At 37.0% G+C, this 17,193-nt stretch overlaps 3 protein-coding genes across 4 annotated transcripts; 1 reads left to right on the top strand and 2 right to left on the bottom strand.

Moving 5' to 3' along the window:
• Positions 1 to 8,623: 8,623 nt before the first annotated feature.
• Positions 8,624 to 13,265, top strand: LOC149631178 (uncharacterized). Its single transcript, XM_089851225.1, has 4 exons — positions 8,624 to 8,760; positions 11,092 to 11,318; positions 11,380 to 11,625; positions 11,692 to 13,265. Exons 1-4 carry the CDS (start codon positions 8,624 to 8,626, stop codon positions 13,263 to 13,265), a joined length of 2,184 nt encoding a protein of 727 aa, XP_089707351.1.
• An 89-nt stretch (positions 13,266 to 13,354) lies between these two features.
• Positions 13,355 to 14,917, bottom strand: LOC149631177 (uncharacterized). Its single transcript, XM_089851224.1, has one exon. The coding sequence runs from the start codon at positions 14,915 to 14,917 to the stop codon at positions 13,355 to 13,357; it is 1,563 nt and encodes a 520-aa protein (XP_089707350.1).
• Positions 14,745 to 15,638, bottom strand: LOC149631176 (uncharacterized). 2 transcript variants are annotated; one of them, XM_089851246.1, is made up of 4 exons: positions 15,436 to 15,638; positions 15,236 to 15,345; positions 15,103 to 15,166; positions 14,745 to 15,017 (listed from the first exon to the last, which is right to left on the bottom strand). In XM_089851246.1, exons 1-4 carry the CDS (start codon positions 15,575 to 15,577, stop codon positions 14,938 to 14,940), a joined length of 396 nt encoding a protein of 131 aa, XP_089707372.1. In that variant the 5' UTR covers positions 15,578 to 15,638; the 3' UTR covers positions 14,745 to 14,937. The 2 variants fall into 2 exon arrangements, with proteins under 2 accessions (XP_089707372.1, XP_089707371.1); XM_089851245.1 differs by having other exon boundaries at positions 15,236 to 15,638.
• Between the last annotated feature and the right edge of the window lie 1,555 nt (positions 15,639 to 17,193).

Raw genomic sequence — 17,193 nt, 5'->3', positions numbered from 1 at the left:
AATATTTCCAAAATGAGACTGAATATTTCCCCACATAAAAATGGACACGCACGGGCCTAGATCATTTCGGAGGATCCGAAACAATGAAATTTGCAATGATTAGAATAGATATTTTAAGAGGGTTAAGAGGAACACCCGGTATGGAACCATGTGTTTTAGGAAAGGCTTCAAAGTTACCAGTCTACCAAAGGCATTTCGTTTTAATGTCATATCTAACGTCTTTGGATTCCCCAACCGGATGTGCCGTCTCATGAAAACAAGTTTGTCAACACCGAAACTATTCTACCCCCAACCTTTGATTAGGTCTATTATAGCCTTTAATTATGAATTTATTCATTTACATGAATATATATGTGCATGGTGTCCCCTCATATCACCCAATCTCATTTGTCCCAATCAGAAGAATTTAACCCAAATCATATATTCCTGATTCACCCAAATGTATATCTCCCAATTCGCGTTTGCCACAAAAGGCGGTAACACAGGAATTTGGCACGAATAACATACCCGTTTTATTAATTCGTATTTTTTATTAAAAAAGCAATATTTTAAAATTATTATATAAGAGACTGTTGATCAGTGTAATTTATTAAATATGGAAGTCGAATGGCTGAAAAATTCGAAAGGAAAATATGCCCCCGTAATTCTGAGTTAGGGTTAGGTAGGTTAGGTTTGGTTAAGTTAGGTTAGTAATATTTTATAAATCATTTAACTATGGTACGCCTTTTCCAAAATATTGATGTTTAGGTTCATTGACTTCCCGAATAATATGCCTTTTCCAAAACATTACTGTTATGTTAGGTTAGGTTAGTAATATTTTATAAATCATTAAACTATGGTACGCCTTTTCCAAAATATTGACGTTTTGCTTCATTTACTTCTCAAATAATATGCTTTTTCCAAAAAATTACTGTTGTGTTAGGTTAGGTTAAGTTAGGTTAGTAATATTTTATAAATCATTTAACAATGTTACGCCTTTTTCAAAATATTGATGTTTAGCTTCATTGACTTTTCAAATAATATGCCTTTTCCAATTCATTACTGCTATGTTATGTTAGGTTAGGTTTGGTTTGGTTTGGTTAGGAGGACGTCTCTTCCTCTTTGGAGCGGTTATACACTTCAAGTAAGTGTATCCCTTATGGAATGAAAAAATAAATAAATAAAACCATCAAATTCTACTCTATTTGAGTCTTTTTGGGTATGTAATATTGGGTTAATTGGAATAGGAGAACTGGGAATTGGGTTAAATGAGGTTTGGGTAAATGGGAATTGGGTGTTTTAAATTGGGTGATATGGGGGGTATCCATGTGAATTGACTAGCTTAATTACGTATTCAGAGATGGGAGGGGCTTAGTATGCGTGACGTACAAGAATAATGAGCTGTTTGTTTTTAAAGCTAAAGCTATTGTCACGCGAAAGACTAATTTTGCATGTAAATTGATCAACTACCGCATTAATTGTAGCTCCAACAGCAGAGGTACCAGTATCATCAATTCCCACGATTTTAAATGTTGGTAGTTTCTTTTCAAACGCCTCACTTTTTTTATATAACGCCGCACTTAATATAGTTTCATTTCAAAAATGACCTTCTTGACATCGTCTTGAGATATTTATTCCCTTATCGGCGATCATTTTTAATATTCAACTGACGCAGTTCAGTAAAGCTGAGCGTAAAGTGTATCCCTCATACAATTGCGTTAAACTGGACGTCTTCTGTTGTTCAAACTTCCAGGTGTCTTTGAGCCCGGTTACATGGGCCTTCGAAGAGCGCTTTATCGAAAGGCGCTTTAAATCCGCCCTCATGTAACACCTGGAAACCGGTTTTCACGAAAAAAATTTCGAGATAAAGCGCTTTAACGAAAACTACCTCGGACAAGCGGTTTTCGTCGATAAAGCGCCTTTCCGCGGGGTTAAACCGCCTTTCCCTAGTCATGTAACTACAAAAGCGATTTTCTTGGAAAAACAAGAAATCCCTTATGCGGGAATTTTTCTACTGTAGAGGCTTATTCTCCAGTACTGAAATGTATTTCGCCAAGTGTGCCAGGATTTTTTTACAAACTAGTCTTAAGAAAAAATTAAAATCTTATTTTCGAAAATTGGCGATTTCTGCATTTCTCTCCGAACTAATTAGTCCAGATTCATAAATGAAATCGTAAGTGGGAAGAATGCCACTTTTTAAAATTTGGGCAACTACGGATCTTCGTTGTTTAATTAGTTTATCAAATAGTAACGGAATTTTTAATTGAGTTTGAAGTTGAAATTGTATTGTCAAAATCAATACCTTTACTATATTATGTAATGAAATATCCATAATCATACCTAAAGCTTTCTCAAAAATCCTAACTATTTTCACAAGGAGCGGGGACCGACTGACAAACCAGGCAATTTGTAAACACGATAAGTTCCCCAAAATCGAGAGTGGGAAAACCGAGGGTTTCACGAAGAGCGCGCATGTAACAGTAAGAATGTTTTCAAAAGCGCCTTTCGCAAACGCGCCTTTCGTCCGTCCTACGATAAAGCGCTCTTCGAAGGCACATGTAACCGGGCTCTTTATTCTGATTGGCTACCGCGATAACGTTAAACGCGTATGTAATAGAAAGGCGCCTCCCATCCCTAAATAACATGATAGAAAGGCTAATGCATGGAGGTGTGCGGTTAATCGTTTCAATCGATAATTCGATCGAATACCGAACCGAATAATTTGATTCGATTCGTAATTCGATAAGCCCATTTTCACTATTCGATACGAATATCGAATACCGTACTGACTATTCGATTAAAGTTTGACTACCATAAAACTCGGTCCTTGGCACTAGAGAGACCCACCTTGCTTTAACAAATATCATCCCAATTTTATTTGTCTCCCATCAAACACTACCAGCAAGCCCCTAGAAATACTTGGCCACCAATGAGGAGAGGGACTCTGAAATTTAGGAGCTTTTAAATGTTTTTCTCCTTGCCTTGTATTAACTATTCACGAGTAGTTAAGCCTAGTATTTTCGAGTATTAATCGGTTAGTAAAATATTTACCAAGGCCTAACTATTCGGTATTCGATTTGGAATAAACAATTCGATAAGGAAAAATTTTTGGTATTCGGTCACCTGTTCGATATCCAAAAAGTGGTATTCGCGCACTCCTTCTAATGAAACATATATTCAGGATAATAAATAAGTTCATGCTATTTTGTATCTTCTATATTTCTTATGATTTACTAATAAAGCATTTAATCATTTCTAGCCTTCCGCCTTTGATAGTGGCTGATTCGAAAATTCTCAATTACCTTGTATTTAGTGCACGATTCGTGAAGCTTCTGTAACTTTGAAAATGTACCTATTTCATTAGTTAGTAATAATCCACAGGAACAAAAACTCGTTGCTAGAAAAACTGCCATAGAAATGAACACGTATTAAACGAGCATTCGTAACATTGCCATCGAATCTAGTACCTAATATTATGTTTGTGAAGATGAACCACCGAAAGACGCACCGTTCTATCCTATGTAATTGGTAGACACCATCGAAATTAAACATCATTTTAGCCTCTAAAATCACTCAGAGCGACGATGCTTCTACGTCGTCTTCATTTAGAAATATAATTGCATAATAAAATTATTTCAATCGACTTCCTCAATCCCGCGAAAACGGAAAAGGAAGTTCTAAATGTTTGTTTGAAAGCGAAGTACGTCTACATTACTCTCTTCCACCGAAACACTTCTGCTGAAATATGGGTTATATGCTTTTCAAAATATCGGTCACCATGTATAATGATGGCTATATAAGTTAATTTAGCGATTGAAACTTTCGTCTCACCGTGGCGCAGTGGAAGAGTATCGGACTACCGTGTGATAGTCCTTGGATCGATTCCCCGAAAGAAAAAGTAAACTACGTAATAATAGTTTCATTCAATTGATTATTAATTTCATTTGAACTTAATTGAAGTTACGTTAGACAGTGTGGGAAACTATAATGTAATAAAATAATACTATTGGAATAATGGCCTTTGAGTATTTAAAATATTTTGCCTAAATTTTATTAAAATTACGGTAATATTTTAGAGGGTTAAGGTTAGGTTGGGTTGGGTTAGGTTAGATTAGGTTAGGTTTGGTTTGGTTTGGTTAGGTTAGGTTAGGATAAGTCAGGTCAGGTTAGGTTAGGTTAGGTTAGGTTAGGTTAGGTTAGGTTAGGTTAAGTCAGGTTAGGTTAGGTTAGGATTGGAAGTGGTAGAATAACCGATTTGTCATAATATTTTTTTTCATTGAGGTCCTTGCATAATAAAAACGGGCCTTTTCCAACAAATTTATAAAGATTCTGGAGCAATTAACGCTTTATTTATTTAGTTTCTTGAACAATAAATATATGCCTTTTCACAAATATTGATTGTTTTACGGGTCATTTCAGGTTGGCTTTGATTCGGCTCGGTTACAATAGAGGCATTCTTTTAAACTTGGGATTTGATCATCACAGTATCATTATTTATATAGGAAAGTGTATTGATAGACGCAAGCTTAAGGACAAGGGTATTTTCTTTAAACCAAAAGAGGTAGTTTTTAATTCGGTTTTAAAATACGGCTTTAAAAATATATCTTTTAATAGCAATGAGAATTTTAAGATAATAAACCCGCACATTTTGGCTATATTCGGTCCAACGGGATTCGGTTCAATGGGACATTCGGTCTTATGGCATTCGGCCCAATGGGCCAGCAGACTTCTTTTAAGGTATAATGTTATGTTCAGAGACCTGCACGGGCCGAGTTTTTCAGACCCGACCCAAGCCCGGCCCGGTTTTAGCATTTTAAATAAGCCCGAAACCCTGCCCAAGTCCGAGTACATAGTTGGTTTTTCGGCCCGGTCCGGACCGGCCGGTTACAGGAAATAACCAAGCCCGGCCCGGCCCGGCCCGTTACACGTAGTGCAGTTGTAATTTTTATATTTTTTTACATAAAATCAATGATTTGAATTTATATTTGCTTTAGCGTCGTGTATTTTTCATTTCTTTTTATAATTGTTCGTTACATTTGTCCTTAGAATCTTATACTCATTTAAATTATCTTTCATTTGAACTTTGGATTAAATGATAATCAAGTTCGGCCCGGCCCGAATTTTGAAAAATGAACAAAAGTCCGGCCCGGCCCGTTAATTTCCAAAATTTTAAAAGCCCGACCCGGCCCGGCCCGATACAATTTTCAAAAGTGGAAAGCCCGGCTCGGCCCGACCCGATCGGCCGGACCGGGCTTGAGCCCGGCCCGTGCAGGACTCTGGTCATGTTATCTGACATTTTGTTTTAAGGCCCGCTTTAGAGTTACAATTCGCACTTTAAGTTAAGTACGGCGAAAAATAGGCTGTCTGCACTAAAAACGGAGAAACCAAACTGATTGGATATATTTGAGTAACGCATGTTCAATAACGTAAGCTAGCAATTTTATAATGGGCTGACAGAAATGAAACAAATAAAAAAGAAGAAATTCTAGGAGAGCGGTTGCTCTCTTAGATAAGACTTGATACTGCCTCTAATGCTAAAGGAGGGTTCTTTGATTGGCCGTAACATTTTTCGTATTGTGTTTGCTGCTTTGAAATTTTGCCAGTGAACTAAAATTTGGGCCCTAATTGTGTGGTTAATATTTCAAAGCGATCCAACTAAGAGTTAATTCTATAAAGAAAAAAGTTGTTAAGGGTGGTTTTAGAATCCATAAAATTAATCAGACATTCGGTGAAAAATACAATATTCTTCCATAGACATAACATGGGAATTTTATAGAAAGTGGGGGTCAACCCCGCAGGGATATAATGAAAACTATTCATTTGATACGTTTGAGAACAATCTTAAATGAAAGAGAACAGTTCATTGTAGCGCCATTTTTAGTTTCATTAAGATCAATTAAGTTGAAGTATAGATTTTTATCATTATAAACACATACTTCTAGTTACGTTGTTTTTGGTATTAGAGTTAGGGCGTTTTACCACTGTTCGAGACACGCATTTTAGCCCTCAATTTTTATATTGGACTTACGGCATTTTTGTCGTGAATCACGCCGTTAGAGGGAGATTGAGCAAGAAAAACATGGCGTTTGAGCTCTCGTTTAAAATAAAAAATTTGGATTTGGAATTAAACTGGAGGCTAATTAGGTACGATTTTTATTTTTTTCACAACAAAAAACCTCAATGAAAGAATAAGGGCAACGGCCCATAGGATTCTGGGAAAGTTTCGTTTTGTAACTGCTAAGGGACTACGAGAAAAACGTCCCAGAAATCTGGCCTAATTCCAGCTCTTTTAGACCAAACGCCTGTAAAAATGTTTAACACGTCTAGCACCAATGTATTGCGGATAATGCGAAATCAAGGGGCTGGACAAAGAACATATATATAGCTATATAGGCTGGGTTGTATAGTCTTTGTTTTTCCCCCATTAATAGTAGGTAAAAAATAACTAAGAGTAATAATACCAACAATGTTCCCAGAAGTGATTAATAAATACGTTAGTTATATCAACATAATTTTTCATAGACATACGAAATATTGTGTACATTATAAGCATTTAATTAATATTTTGTACAAGCTTACTTATGAGGAAAATCATTTTATTAATATTTTATACACGCTTAGGTATGAGTGAAATAATTTTAGTGGTATTTTAAACAACATAAGTGAAGAGTTCCAAGTCTGTTGTGTCCTTTGACTGATAACAGCTGCCCCTATCTTCGTGGCGTCGATAGCCAAGTAATATTGACAATTACTTTCATGGATACACTAAATATAGTATGTCGTTGATGACTGCGGTGGCCATGTATAGAAGTTTCGTATCATATGTTTTGGTGCGGATGTGAATACGATGTTGCAAAAGTTAGTTGGTATAGTCACGAAATCCACAATTGGCCAGAACTATGTCATTATTCGAACTTTTCCACATGAAAGAATAAACACTAGGGTCATTGCGGCCTTGGAAGAGCCTTTTCATCCTCAATATTTTGAATTAAAATAACCCTTCGCGTGACGATTGTAGCATAAAAATTGTCGGCATGAACGTAAAATCGAATTCGAAGGTCAAAAGATTACACGGTCCTCCAAAAACATTATTGCCTTCAAAAGTTACAACACGTTTTCAAGCCAAGGGTTCAGATGACCACGACTGGTTATGTCCTTGATATTATTTGACCATATTCGCTATTAACACCCGAAGAACTCTTAGGTCCTTTTTCATATTTAGTGATGAAGTTCTGGCAGACCGTGAATTTGTGACTCTATACTAACTACTTTTCGGAACTTGGCGTGGATAATTTTTCAATGAAAGAGAAACGCGACTAAGCACCTCTGAATTTAATCGCTCAAGGAAAGAAACATACCTAAAGTATTTAATGAATATTTTCAAAGAGTCTTCAACATCGTACCTACGTCCACATACAATACGTCACAAAACTATTACACATTGCCACCGCTGTCGTCAACGCCTATCATTCGGAGCTTCATCACAATAACAACTTAGGAGATGCGATGGATAAAATGTTTACAACAGGACATATTGAGCGCCATTTGAAACCAGTAATTGAAAGAGGAATTCTTCGTAAGTTATCACAATAGCAAAAGCTTGAGGACATTGATTTGTCTGACTTCCCAGTTCAGTGCGAAATGGACGTGAAAAGCGTCGTTATATGAGCGACATGATGAGTCTTACGTTGTTTTGACCGTAGAGACGTCTGGTTAACCAGTAGCATTTCCCGCCCTTTTTGTAGTCGCTTTATTGTCGGTACAGGCGGTTAGATGTCCGAATCGGATAATTGTCGGTAAACGTCTTCAAACCACTCGACTCAAAACAGGACGTAGAATCCCCAACAGCAAAAAAGTCGGGCCGACACCAAATCTGATCAATCGGCCCGATAGAGTTATTGGACTGTCTGTCCACAATACTTCATGTCTAGTCCATTGAGGAGTCGATGAGCGCTCGGATAAGAATCAAGCGGACTTAAAGAACACTTAAACTAACTTGTCTACCGACAGGTGGTATATTGGATCATCGTCACTAAATTGACTCAAAACTAATTAATCGGGCAGCCGTCACTTAACCGACTAAATGTATTTTCTGCATGGTATTTATGGGGCGCGTCACTACACCGACTTGAAAACGTTTCGATGTAAACAACCATCTGCATTGGGACATACTACGGGTTGATACACTGCCGTCTCTGTGCATTCTCTTGATTCAAAAGGGCTATAGCGCCGGCGTCAAAAAGTGATACGGAAGGCAACCTTTTAGCGCCTTGGATTTCCCTCTTAGTTATATCGAAGGGGTCTATTACTCTTTCTTTATTAGCTTTGAGACGAAAATCAAGATTATATTAGATATTAAGTTAATATTATACATTTTCTTCGTTAGTTATCATTGTGCGTTACACCGTTTTAAAGAAAAACAATTGAACATTTTTGAGACACTTCTCTAAAATTGAGGTTTGAAGTGTAGCGTATGTCACTTGTTTTGCTTCACAGAAATCGGGAGTATAAATTGGTTTCGAATCATAGCTTAGAGAATGAAAGGTAGCTATGGAGGGAAACCGCCATATGGAGATGAGATGTTTCTTATAATCATACCCAGCATCAGAAACCAATCGAGTCGGGCCGACAACACATCTGATCAATGGGCCCAGTGGATCTGACTGCCGGTCCACAATACTTCAAGTCCAAGCCATTGAGTAGTCAATGTGTCCTCGTAGAAGAATCCAGCGACCTAAAAGCTGACCAAAATCTGACTTGTCAAGTTACAGTCGGAATATTGTATTAGCGTCACAGTCACTCCACCAACTCAGAACTGACTAGTCGAGCAGCAGTTAGAAAAGGAGCTGAGCGTCACTAAACCAACTAATAAAAGGAGCTGAGCGTCACTAAACCGACTAAATATTATTAGTCGGTTTAGTGACGCTCAGCTCCTTTTCTAACTGCTGCTCGACTAGTCAGTTCTGAGTTGGTGGAGTGACGCGAATACAATATTCCAACTGTCTCTCCACAAGTTAGTTTTGAGTCGGCTGGAAGACCGCGTTATTCTTATCCGAGTACGCCTTGACTACTCAATAGCTCGGACATGAAGTATTGTGGACCGACAGTCCTATAACTTTATCGGGCCGATTGACCAGGTTTGGTGTCGGCCCGACAAGTTTTTGCTACTGGGGTTGGTTCAACGTCGAGGTATAAAGAGATCTAATCCTTGTTTGAGTTTGCTGTGAATTTTTACGTTAAACAACCCATCAAGCTTTGTTCCCTAAAGGTCTACATGCTAATTCGATTACAGAATGGTACTGTAATTGTAAGGGTGAAAAATTAACCATTGGCATGAGCTCACGTTAGTAGCGTTATATGATACTTTCATCCACGCCAAGTTCCAAAAACCAGTTAGTATAAAGTCACAAATCCACGGTGACTGATAAATGGACATTAAGTCGTCACGCGAAAGGTTATTTTAATTCAAAACGTTGAGGATGAAAAGGCTCTTCCAAGGCCGCAATGACCCTAGTGTTTATTCTTTCATGTGGAAAAGTTCGAATAATGACATAATTCTGGCCAATTGTGGATTTCGTGACTATACCAACTAACTTTTGCAACATCGTATTCACATCCGCACCAAAACATATGATACGAAACTTCTATACATGGCCACCGCAGTCATCAACGACATACTATATTTAGTGTGTCCATGAAAGTAATTGTCAATATTACTTGGCTATCGACGCCACGAAGATAGGGGCAGCTGTTATCAGTCAAAGGACACAACAGACTTGGAACTCTTCACTTATGTTGTTTAAAATACCACTAAAATTATTTCACTCATACCTAAGCGTGTATAAAATATTAATAAAATGATTTTCCTCATAAGTAAACTTGTACAAAATATTAATTAAATGCTTATACTGTACACAATATTTCGTATGTCTATGAAAAATGATGTTGATATTACTAACGTATTTATTAATCACTTCTGGGAACATTGTTGGTATTATTACTCTTAGTTATTTTTACCTACTATTAATGGGGGGAAAACAAAGACTATACAACCCAGCCTATATAGCTATATATATGTTCTTTGTCCAGCCCCTTGATTTCGCATTATCTGCAATACATTGGTGCTAGACGTGTTAAACATTTTTACAGGCGTTTGGTCTAAAAGAGCTGGAATTAGGCCAGATTTCTGGGACGTTTTTCTCGTAGTCCCTTTTGTAGGTATAAAACGAAACTTTCCCAGAATTATTATTGATTCAGAGTTTAGATATGTTCCAACTTCGAAGTCATTTCAGGTGGGGGAAGACAGTCTACTCCGGGGTTTAATCCGCCTGTTTTGCCTATCTTTAGCATTATGGAGCGAAACTTAAACTGACCTCAACTCTTAGATTATTGAGATTTATTGCCTCTTTTTTCGACAAAACGGTGGTGATCCAAGCAACGTAGAATATGCAAGTAGAAACACCGCACCAGCGATCAAATTTTTTTTAACATTAGCTCGCCCAAAATCCTATGGGCCGTTGCCCTTATTCTTTACTAAAATTAATTTTAAATTTAAAAGCCAACAGAATATTTTATTATTAACAAATTTTGCTAAGCCTCGGTCAGAGTAGTGTTATGTTGATGTTATAAGAATAGGGAGCTAACAACTGAATAGGGGGAAGAGATAGTCTGACGTCACGCAGCCCCCCTCTGGTAGGCATTTTTACGTGTAGAATACTGTTTCCAACCGTTATGGGGGAAGAAACTCCAGTAAGAGATAGAAGGGTGTGACGTTTCAGGGTCAGAACTGTTAGCTCCTTATAGGCAACATTAACTTCGGTTGGGATAAAAGCCAGACATTACGAATACTGTTGGTATGTTCAAATTGATTATTAATCTTACTGGTAGATCAATTAACTACTACATTATGATCTGTGAGAGCTGGGACATATTAATCAGCTATAGAGTAATTTCTGAGGGGGTATTGTAACGTCACGCGGGGTCAGGGAGAAGATACTACTGTACACCCATCTAGCGGAGACTTGATGTGTTTTATATACATAATGTCTCCTCACGTATACCACCATTTTGGAGGCAAAATTAGGAGAGTTAATGGCTAATTGCAATGGGTAGAAGGCATTGGCGGTGTGTTGTTGAAGGCTGTATAGGAAGCAAGCGTAATAAAAACCAAAACGAGGTGCCAGAAGATGTTAGTTTTTATCGAATTCCGTGCGTAGTTAAAAATCAGGGGGAAAAAACTGAAGAGTTGTCGGCATATAGGCGTACACAGTGGATAGTGAAGCTAAGGCTTAGCAACGTAACGGAATATACTAGAGTCTGTTCAAGGCATTTTTATTCAGGTATGTTTAAAAGTGAAATTTAATCGTAGTACATAAGATGATAACTTCAATCGGTTCTCAGGGGCCCCGTCTAAGCTTTTTGATAAAACTAACCCTGACTGGCTACCCAATAATTTGAAAAGTATAGCGGATACCCCAGCAGTTGTGAAACGTTATGATGGAAGGATTAAACGATCAAGGCAGGATTCGTTATCATTGAAGCCTACAAAACATCAACGAAAAAGAATAGGCATACCTATAGCTTCATCCACACCCATAGCCTTGTCTACACCTCATTCCAAAAAATCTAACTTGGGGCCGCAGTATGGTAAGATAATTTTTTTTAAAGTGTTAGGAAAATATTGAAATTATACTAATACCACCTTATCAATAGGGAATTCGACAGTGTGTTTCGAGAAATCGTTTGATGGCACATCTGTGCCAACTTTAGAATATTCTGATACATCATTTACAATGTCATCTGTTGAGAATATTAACACTGCTTTACAACTGTCACATTTACAAGACTCCGTTAACACTGAAATTGAATTGCCTGTTAGAAAACGTTCCATAGTAACTGAAACAGTACCCATTATTACTTATTTGACACAAGAAACTCAAACGGAACTAAATGCCACTTATATCGCACGAGAAACGCAAACCCTGCATTCTAGTTCTTCACAAGAAACTCAAACGGAACTAAATGCTACTCATATCACACGAGAAACTCAAACCCTGCATTCTAGTTCTTCGCAAGAATCTCAAACTGAACATTTGAATATTAGACATTCCATTATTCAAACAAGTTTTAGAGTTTGTTACCAATTTGAATTGGAATCTGTGGAAATTAAGTTGAATGAGTGTAAAGAAGTAATCAAAAACCTGAACTTTGAAATTGTGCAAGCTAGTGAAACTATAAAGCATCAGTTGGAGCAAATAGATAAACTAAATTTACATATAAAAAATATGGAAGAAAATCTGGATAGCTTAAAATTTACCCCTTCTTGTTTCCGTGGGGACCCTGGCAAAATTCTATTTTTTACTGGCTTGACTTCTTACGAATATCTAATAGACATAGTTGAGGAAATAGAGCCATATCTCTTTAAAAATTCTAAGTTGAGCCCCTTTCAACAATTTATTCTAACAGTTATGAAACTTAGACTATCCCCAAGTAACAAAGATATAGCTTATAGATTCTGCATTTCTGAAGCAGTTGTCGGTAGAATTTTCTACAACTGCCTTAACGCGTTGTATAATCGTCTATACAGATTTATAAAATGGCCAGAACGGGATGAGCTTCAAACGACTATGCCGACGTGTTTCCGTGAGAAATTTGGTAAAAAATGTGCTGTAATAATTGACTGCTTTGAAGTTTTCTCAGATAAACCGTCTAGTGTTAAGGCTCAAGCAGAAACCTTTTCTAGTTACAAACATCACAATACAGTTAAATTTCTAATCGGAATAACACCACAGGGTTCTATTAGTTTTATATCAAAGGGGTGGGATGGCAGAGTAAGCGATAAACACTTGACAGAATGTTCGGGTATGCTAGATAAACTTATCCCAGGTGACCTTGTTCTCGCAGATAGGGGATTTAATATAGATGATTCTGTGGGATTTTACTGCGCAACTATTAAATACCCTAGTTTTCTTAATGGGAAGAAACAATTAGATCCTTTGGTTGTAGAAGCTACAAGAAAATTGCCAAACGTCAGAATCCACGTAGAAAGAGTAATTGGGGAATTGCGACAAAAATATAGAATTTTGCATACGCAAATTCCTACCGAATTTTTAAGGCGTGCTCCCAATGAAAATGTATCGACCATTGATAAAATTTGTACAGTTTGCTGCGCCTTGACCAATTTAACTCCCTCAGTTGTTCCCACTGATTATAATGACTCTATATTAAATATTTCATATAACAATGTGCCTAGTTGTATTCATGAGGCGAGAAATGTTTTACAGTGAAAATTAGGAACTTTTAATTAACATTATCATGTAATATTTCCAAATAAAATTATCACTTTTAGGAACTCAAGGTAATTTAGAAGCTACATTTACATTTTAAGTCTACGTTTTACAACTGTTGGTTTACTTTTAATACACTCCTTGCAAAACCACTTTCCCTTGGGAATTCTTTTCATATTTAAACAAGTAATATGAAACCACTTAAAATTACAGTTTGGGCTTTCGCAAAAGATCATTTTTCCATGAGATTTTTGTTGGCAATAACACCACAAACCATCTTCGTCGGTTCTCTCTTCCTCCATCTGTATTTTGATTGATGGCTCAGATATCACAGAAGTTAGCTTAACATTAGTTGTTTCTGTTTTTCCCCTCTTACTTGCAGGAACCACAGAATTTAAATCAGATCTTGATGTACTGGGACATACAGTCGGATGTCTTTTTTTGAGCGAAGATAATATTGCGCGTGTTGGACTTGGATTTACATTAGGATATTCTATTTTGAGCGGAGATAATACTGCACGTGTTGGACTTGGACATACATTCGGATGTCCTTTTTTGAGCGGAGATATTTCACGATTTGCACTTTCATCCAGTGTTGATTTAAAGGCCTTATTCCTCGAGCCCCTTGGTTTTCGTTTAACATTTTCTTTCAGCGACGGGTCTTTGGTGTAGAATTTACCAACTAATTGAGGTAAAATTGCCATTTTAAAAAATAGGTTGGCTTTTTCGTGTTCCGTGTTGAAAAAAGGTTCATTTGGATAGATCCTGTTGATTTTAAAATCAACATTGGTCCATATGCAAAAGTCTGCATAATTTCTGTTAGTGACAAATAATTGAGCCTGTACTTGAGAATAATACATGTGATTAGTCTTTAACTTGAATTGGGAATCTAAACAGAATTGTTGTTTTTCCAACCCAGCCCGATAAGATTTGTCTTTTAACGAATGAGGGCATTTAACTTCAATTAATCCGCGACCGCAACACTCACAGCTGACAAACCCGTCTGGCGATGCTCCAAGATGAGGATAATCAACATTCAGGCAAAGACCAGCTGATTCATACTTAAAGTTTACATGTTTTTCTTTCATAATGCGTTGGTAATCGTTGATCATGGTCTTTTCATGTGTTTTCCCCCATCTTGTGGCCTCATTCTCAAATGTGGTGGCGTTTGGGTAACAAATATTATTTATCAAGGAAATTGATGGATTTTGCGGGTTTGTGTGACAGGATTGATAAAAATTTGAAGCCGTAATTCTTCCGGCTCGGAATTTATGCCATATTTTACTGTTGGCCTGAAGTTTGGTGTCCCTTTCTACTTTTTCAGCTTCAGCAAGTGTGAATTGAATGTTTATTGTTTGACAGTAGTTAGTAAGTTCCAAAAGAGGCAGTTCTACTTCCGTCAGAACAATGGGATAGTTTTTAGTCAAACATATTGGAATGCACGGTTGCTGATATTTACGATCAACCCTAAAATACGCACTATGTACACCATGTTTGTGTAGCTTTTCAGCTAGCTTGCTATGGCTCTCAGCTGTCGCTTTTGGCACAAAGTTTTGCACCAATATGCATGATTTTGGTTTTGGAGGTTCAATGTTTTTTTCTAACACTAAATCCGCCTTCCTCTTTTGACTTAATGCAGAATCTACGTTCATGTCACTGACAGGAACATACCTCACCTCTTTTGTTGTTGGCACAACCCAATACGCCTTTTCTCCTGTGACAGTCTTCTTTTCAAACAACTCAACACCATAACTGATATAAAATAACAGAGACGCTATGTGTGAGCATGATTCATCAAGGCCTGCGATACACGTACAATGCCCAGACTTTATAATACCATCAAGGTCTGTAATAACCCAAGGCTTTAAGGGCGTCTCATTCATTCGTTGGGAATGCATCACCTATCAATAAAACCCTATAGTTAACAGTTGTATAGGCTATAGTTCTGTAAGATTTGTAGAAATACTTACAGTCGCTTTGACAAGAACTACGGTTTGGAATCGTTTAACTAAAACATCTCTAACGAATCCACTTAAAAAGTTGTTATACGCGCCCAAGTTCTTAAAATTTCTTAGGCATTCTTTCGTAAATGGGGATATTCCATCAATTAGATAATTATATATATCCCCATAGCTTATCTTTGGAAGAAGCGAAAGAGAATTTACATCACCTTCTGGTTTTACAGCTTTAAAGTCTTTCGATTTAAGTACATATGGGTCAATATTGCTGATGAATGAAATTTTATCTTTATATCTATTCTTTACGTGTAGCTCAAGTTCATTAAAATAAGCTGAGTAACCGTCAGTAGCCATCCTCTGATCCTTCTAACCACGCATTTAACTATAAATCCTTAATATCCTTCGAAAATTTGCCTTCAAAATGGCGGCTGATAAAAATTACGAGGAGGGAAAACCAAGAACGAAATAATGGAGTACGTAACAAGTCCATTAGCTTACATCAAGTGTTTTTGGATTTGGGGTATAAGCAGACGACAAAAATTCTTCCCCCTCACCGAAATTACTCTATTGGGGTAAATTTTACACCTTAACGATGAAGCCTCGCTGACTAAACGTTGGCGACAACTCTTCAAGGGAAATAATGACAAACAGAGCTGTATAGATTCTTTCATTATAGAAAATATTAAGTCGTACGTTGTCTGCTTCAAACAGGAAAAGCTGAGTTCCCAAGGGTGAGAAGTAAGGGGTTTTTAGAGTGGGCTCGTCACCAGTGACTCCGCGGGGCCCGTCTCGACCGCTTAGTGTGTGCTGTCCCTCCCTTTCGTTACTGATTAAAGTGATTGGATTTATTAAAATCATAGACTCATAATAATTTTATTTTGGTTAGCCTTTTATGTCACTCTCAGTAGGTATTTTTCAGCTACAATTAAGTAACTTAACCTTCTTAGATAGTAATTTGGGGTTTCTGGCAAACAAAAAGGTTTCTAACATGATTAAAATATTTAATAAAGTATTGCATTATGTTGAAAGACCTGGGTCTTTTTCAATGTAAAAGGTGGTTTTTAATGGATATAAAGTTTTCCAGTAAAAATATCCCTTATTGCAGAATAATTAGCATTTAATTAGTCTTAGAAACTAGACTACTGCACCGCCATTGGATTAATGACGTCTACTAAAAAAACCTCTTCGTTTGGTTGAATTCGCACACGCTGAGAGAAGTAAGGGTAAGAGGTTCTGGCTAGCAGACGCCACTAAAGCAATGGCGGCACAATAGTCCTCGTTTTAACGACTAATTTAATGCAAGTTATTTTGTAATAAAAGATAATTTTTTTAATATATTTCCTTTTATGTTTAAAAAAGGCCGTTCTTTTAAGGTATAATGTTATGATGCTTTCCTTTAATTATGGTGATATTAGGAAAATGGCTTTTTGACGTTTTCTATTCGACTAAATTGAAAGGAAAAATAACCCTTCACCCCCTAACACTCGATTTTCACCGCGCGAATTTCTTTCCGGAAACAAATTCGGAGAAAAGGCGAAAAAAGGTAAAATCCGCCATGGAAATTTTTATCCTGTGTGGTCGGTTTTCACTGGACGAAACCACGGCGGAATTTAATATCTGATAAGCTCCGTGTCCGAACTGAGCGATTGTGCTCATTAGATTTCCTTCATATTAACATCTTTGTTACAATAAATAATTATTTCATTTCATCTTTGTAACTTAAATTTCTTCTATCCCAAAGATAATGGATACTTCCTTTCTCTTCCACCAATATTTTCGAATCTATTCATTTTAATATTTAAATAACATCACAGTTCTCTAATCAATTGATTATGGTAAACAGGTTAAGCCTCGGTAAAACACCGGAAATTTCAAAATGGCGGCTCCCTAGTAAACGCGCGTTCAGTGTTAACCACATGACTTGCATACCCTCAATGATTGGTTTGTGCCTACGGAAAAAAAACGCGGCT

Source organism: Phalangium opilio, unplaced genomic scaffold, assembly GCF_054372755.1.
Source record: "Phalangium opilio isolate 3A_F unplaced genomic scaffold, DU_Popi_V2 ptg000101l_1, whole genome shotgun sequence".
Taxonomy (NCBI): domain Eukaryota; kingdom Metazoa; phylum Arthropoda; class Arachnida; order Opiliones; family Phalangiidae; genus Phalangium; species Phalangium opilio.
Note: the sequence above shows the minus strand (reverse complement) of the source record. Positions and strands in the feature narration are given on the sequence as shown.

What these genes read in the sequence shown, in the direction of transcription:
- LOC149631177 (XM_089851224.1), bottom strand. Translation starts at nt 14,917, where the DNA reads ATGAACGTAGATTCTGCATTAAGTCAAAAGAGGAAGGCGGATTTAGTG.
- LOC149631178 (XM_089851225.1), top strand. Translation starts at nt 8,624, where the DNA reads ATGGGCCCAGTGGATCTGACTGCCGGTCCACAATACTTCAAGTCCAAG. An exon ending in TTCAAGGCATTTTTATTCAG is followed by an intron (nt 11,319 to 11,379) that starts GTATGTTTAAAA and finishes ATCGGTTCTCAG; the next exon opens with GGGCCCCGTCTAAGCTTTTT. An exon ending in TAACTTGGGGCCGCAGTATG is followed by an intron (nt 11,626 to 11,691) that starts GTAAGATAATTT and finishes CCTTATCAATAG; the next exon opens with GGAATTCGACAGTGTGTTTC.
- LOC149631176 (XM_089851245.1), bottom strand. Translation starts at nt 15,577, where the DNA reads ATGGCTACTGACGGTTACTCAGCTTATTTTAATGAACTTGAGCTACAC. An exon ending in TAGTTCTTGTCAAAGCGACT is followed by an intron (nt 15,167 to 15,235) that starts GTAAGTATTTCT and finishes TTTTATTGATAG; the next exon opens with GTGATGCATTCCCAACGAAT. An exon ending in GGTTATTACAGACCTTGATG is followed by an intron (nt 15,018 to 15,102) that starts GTATTATAAAGT and finishes ATTTTATATCAG; the next exon opens with TTATGGTGTTGAGTTGTTTG.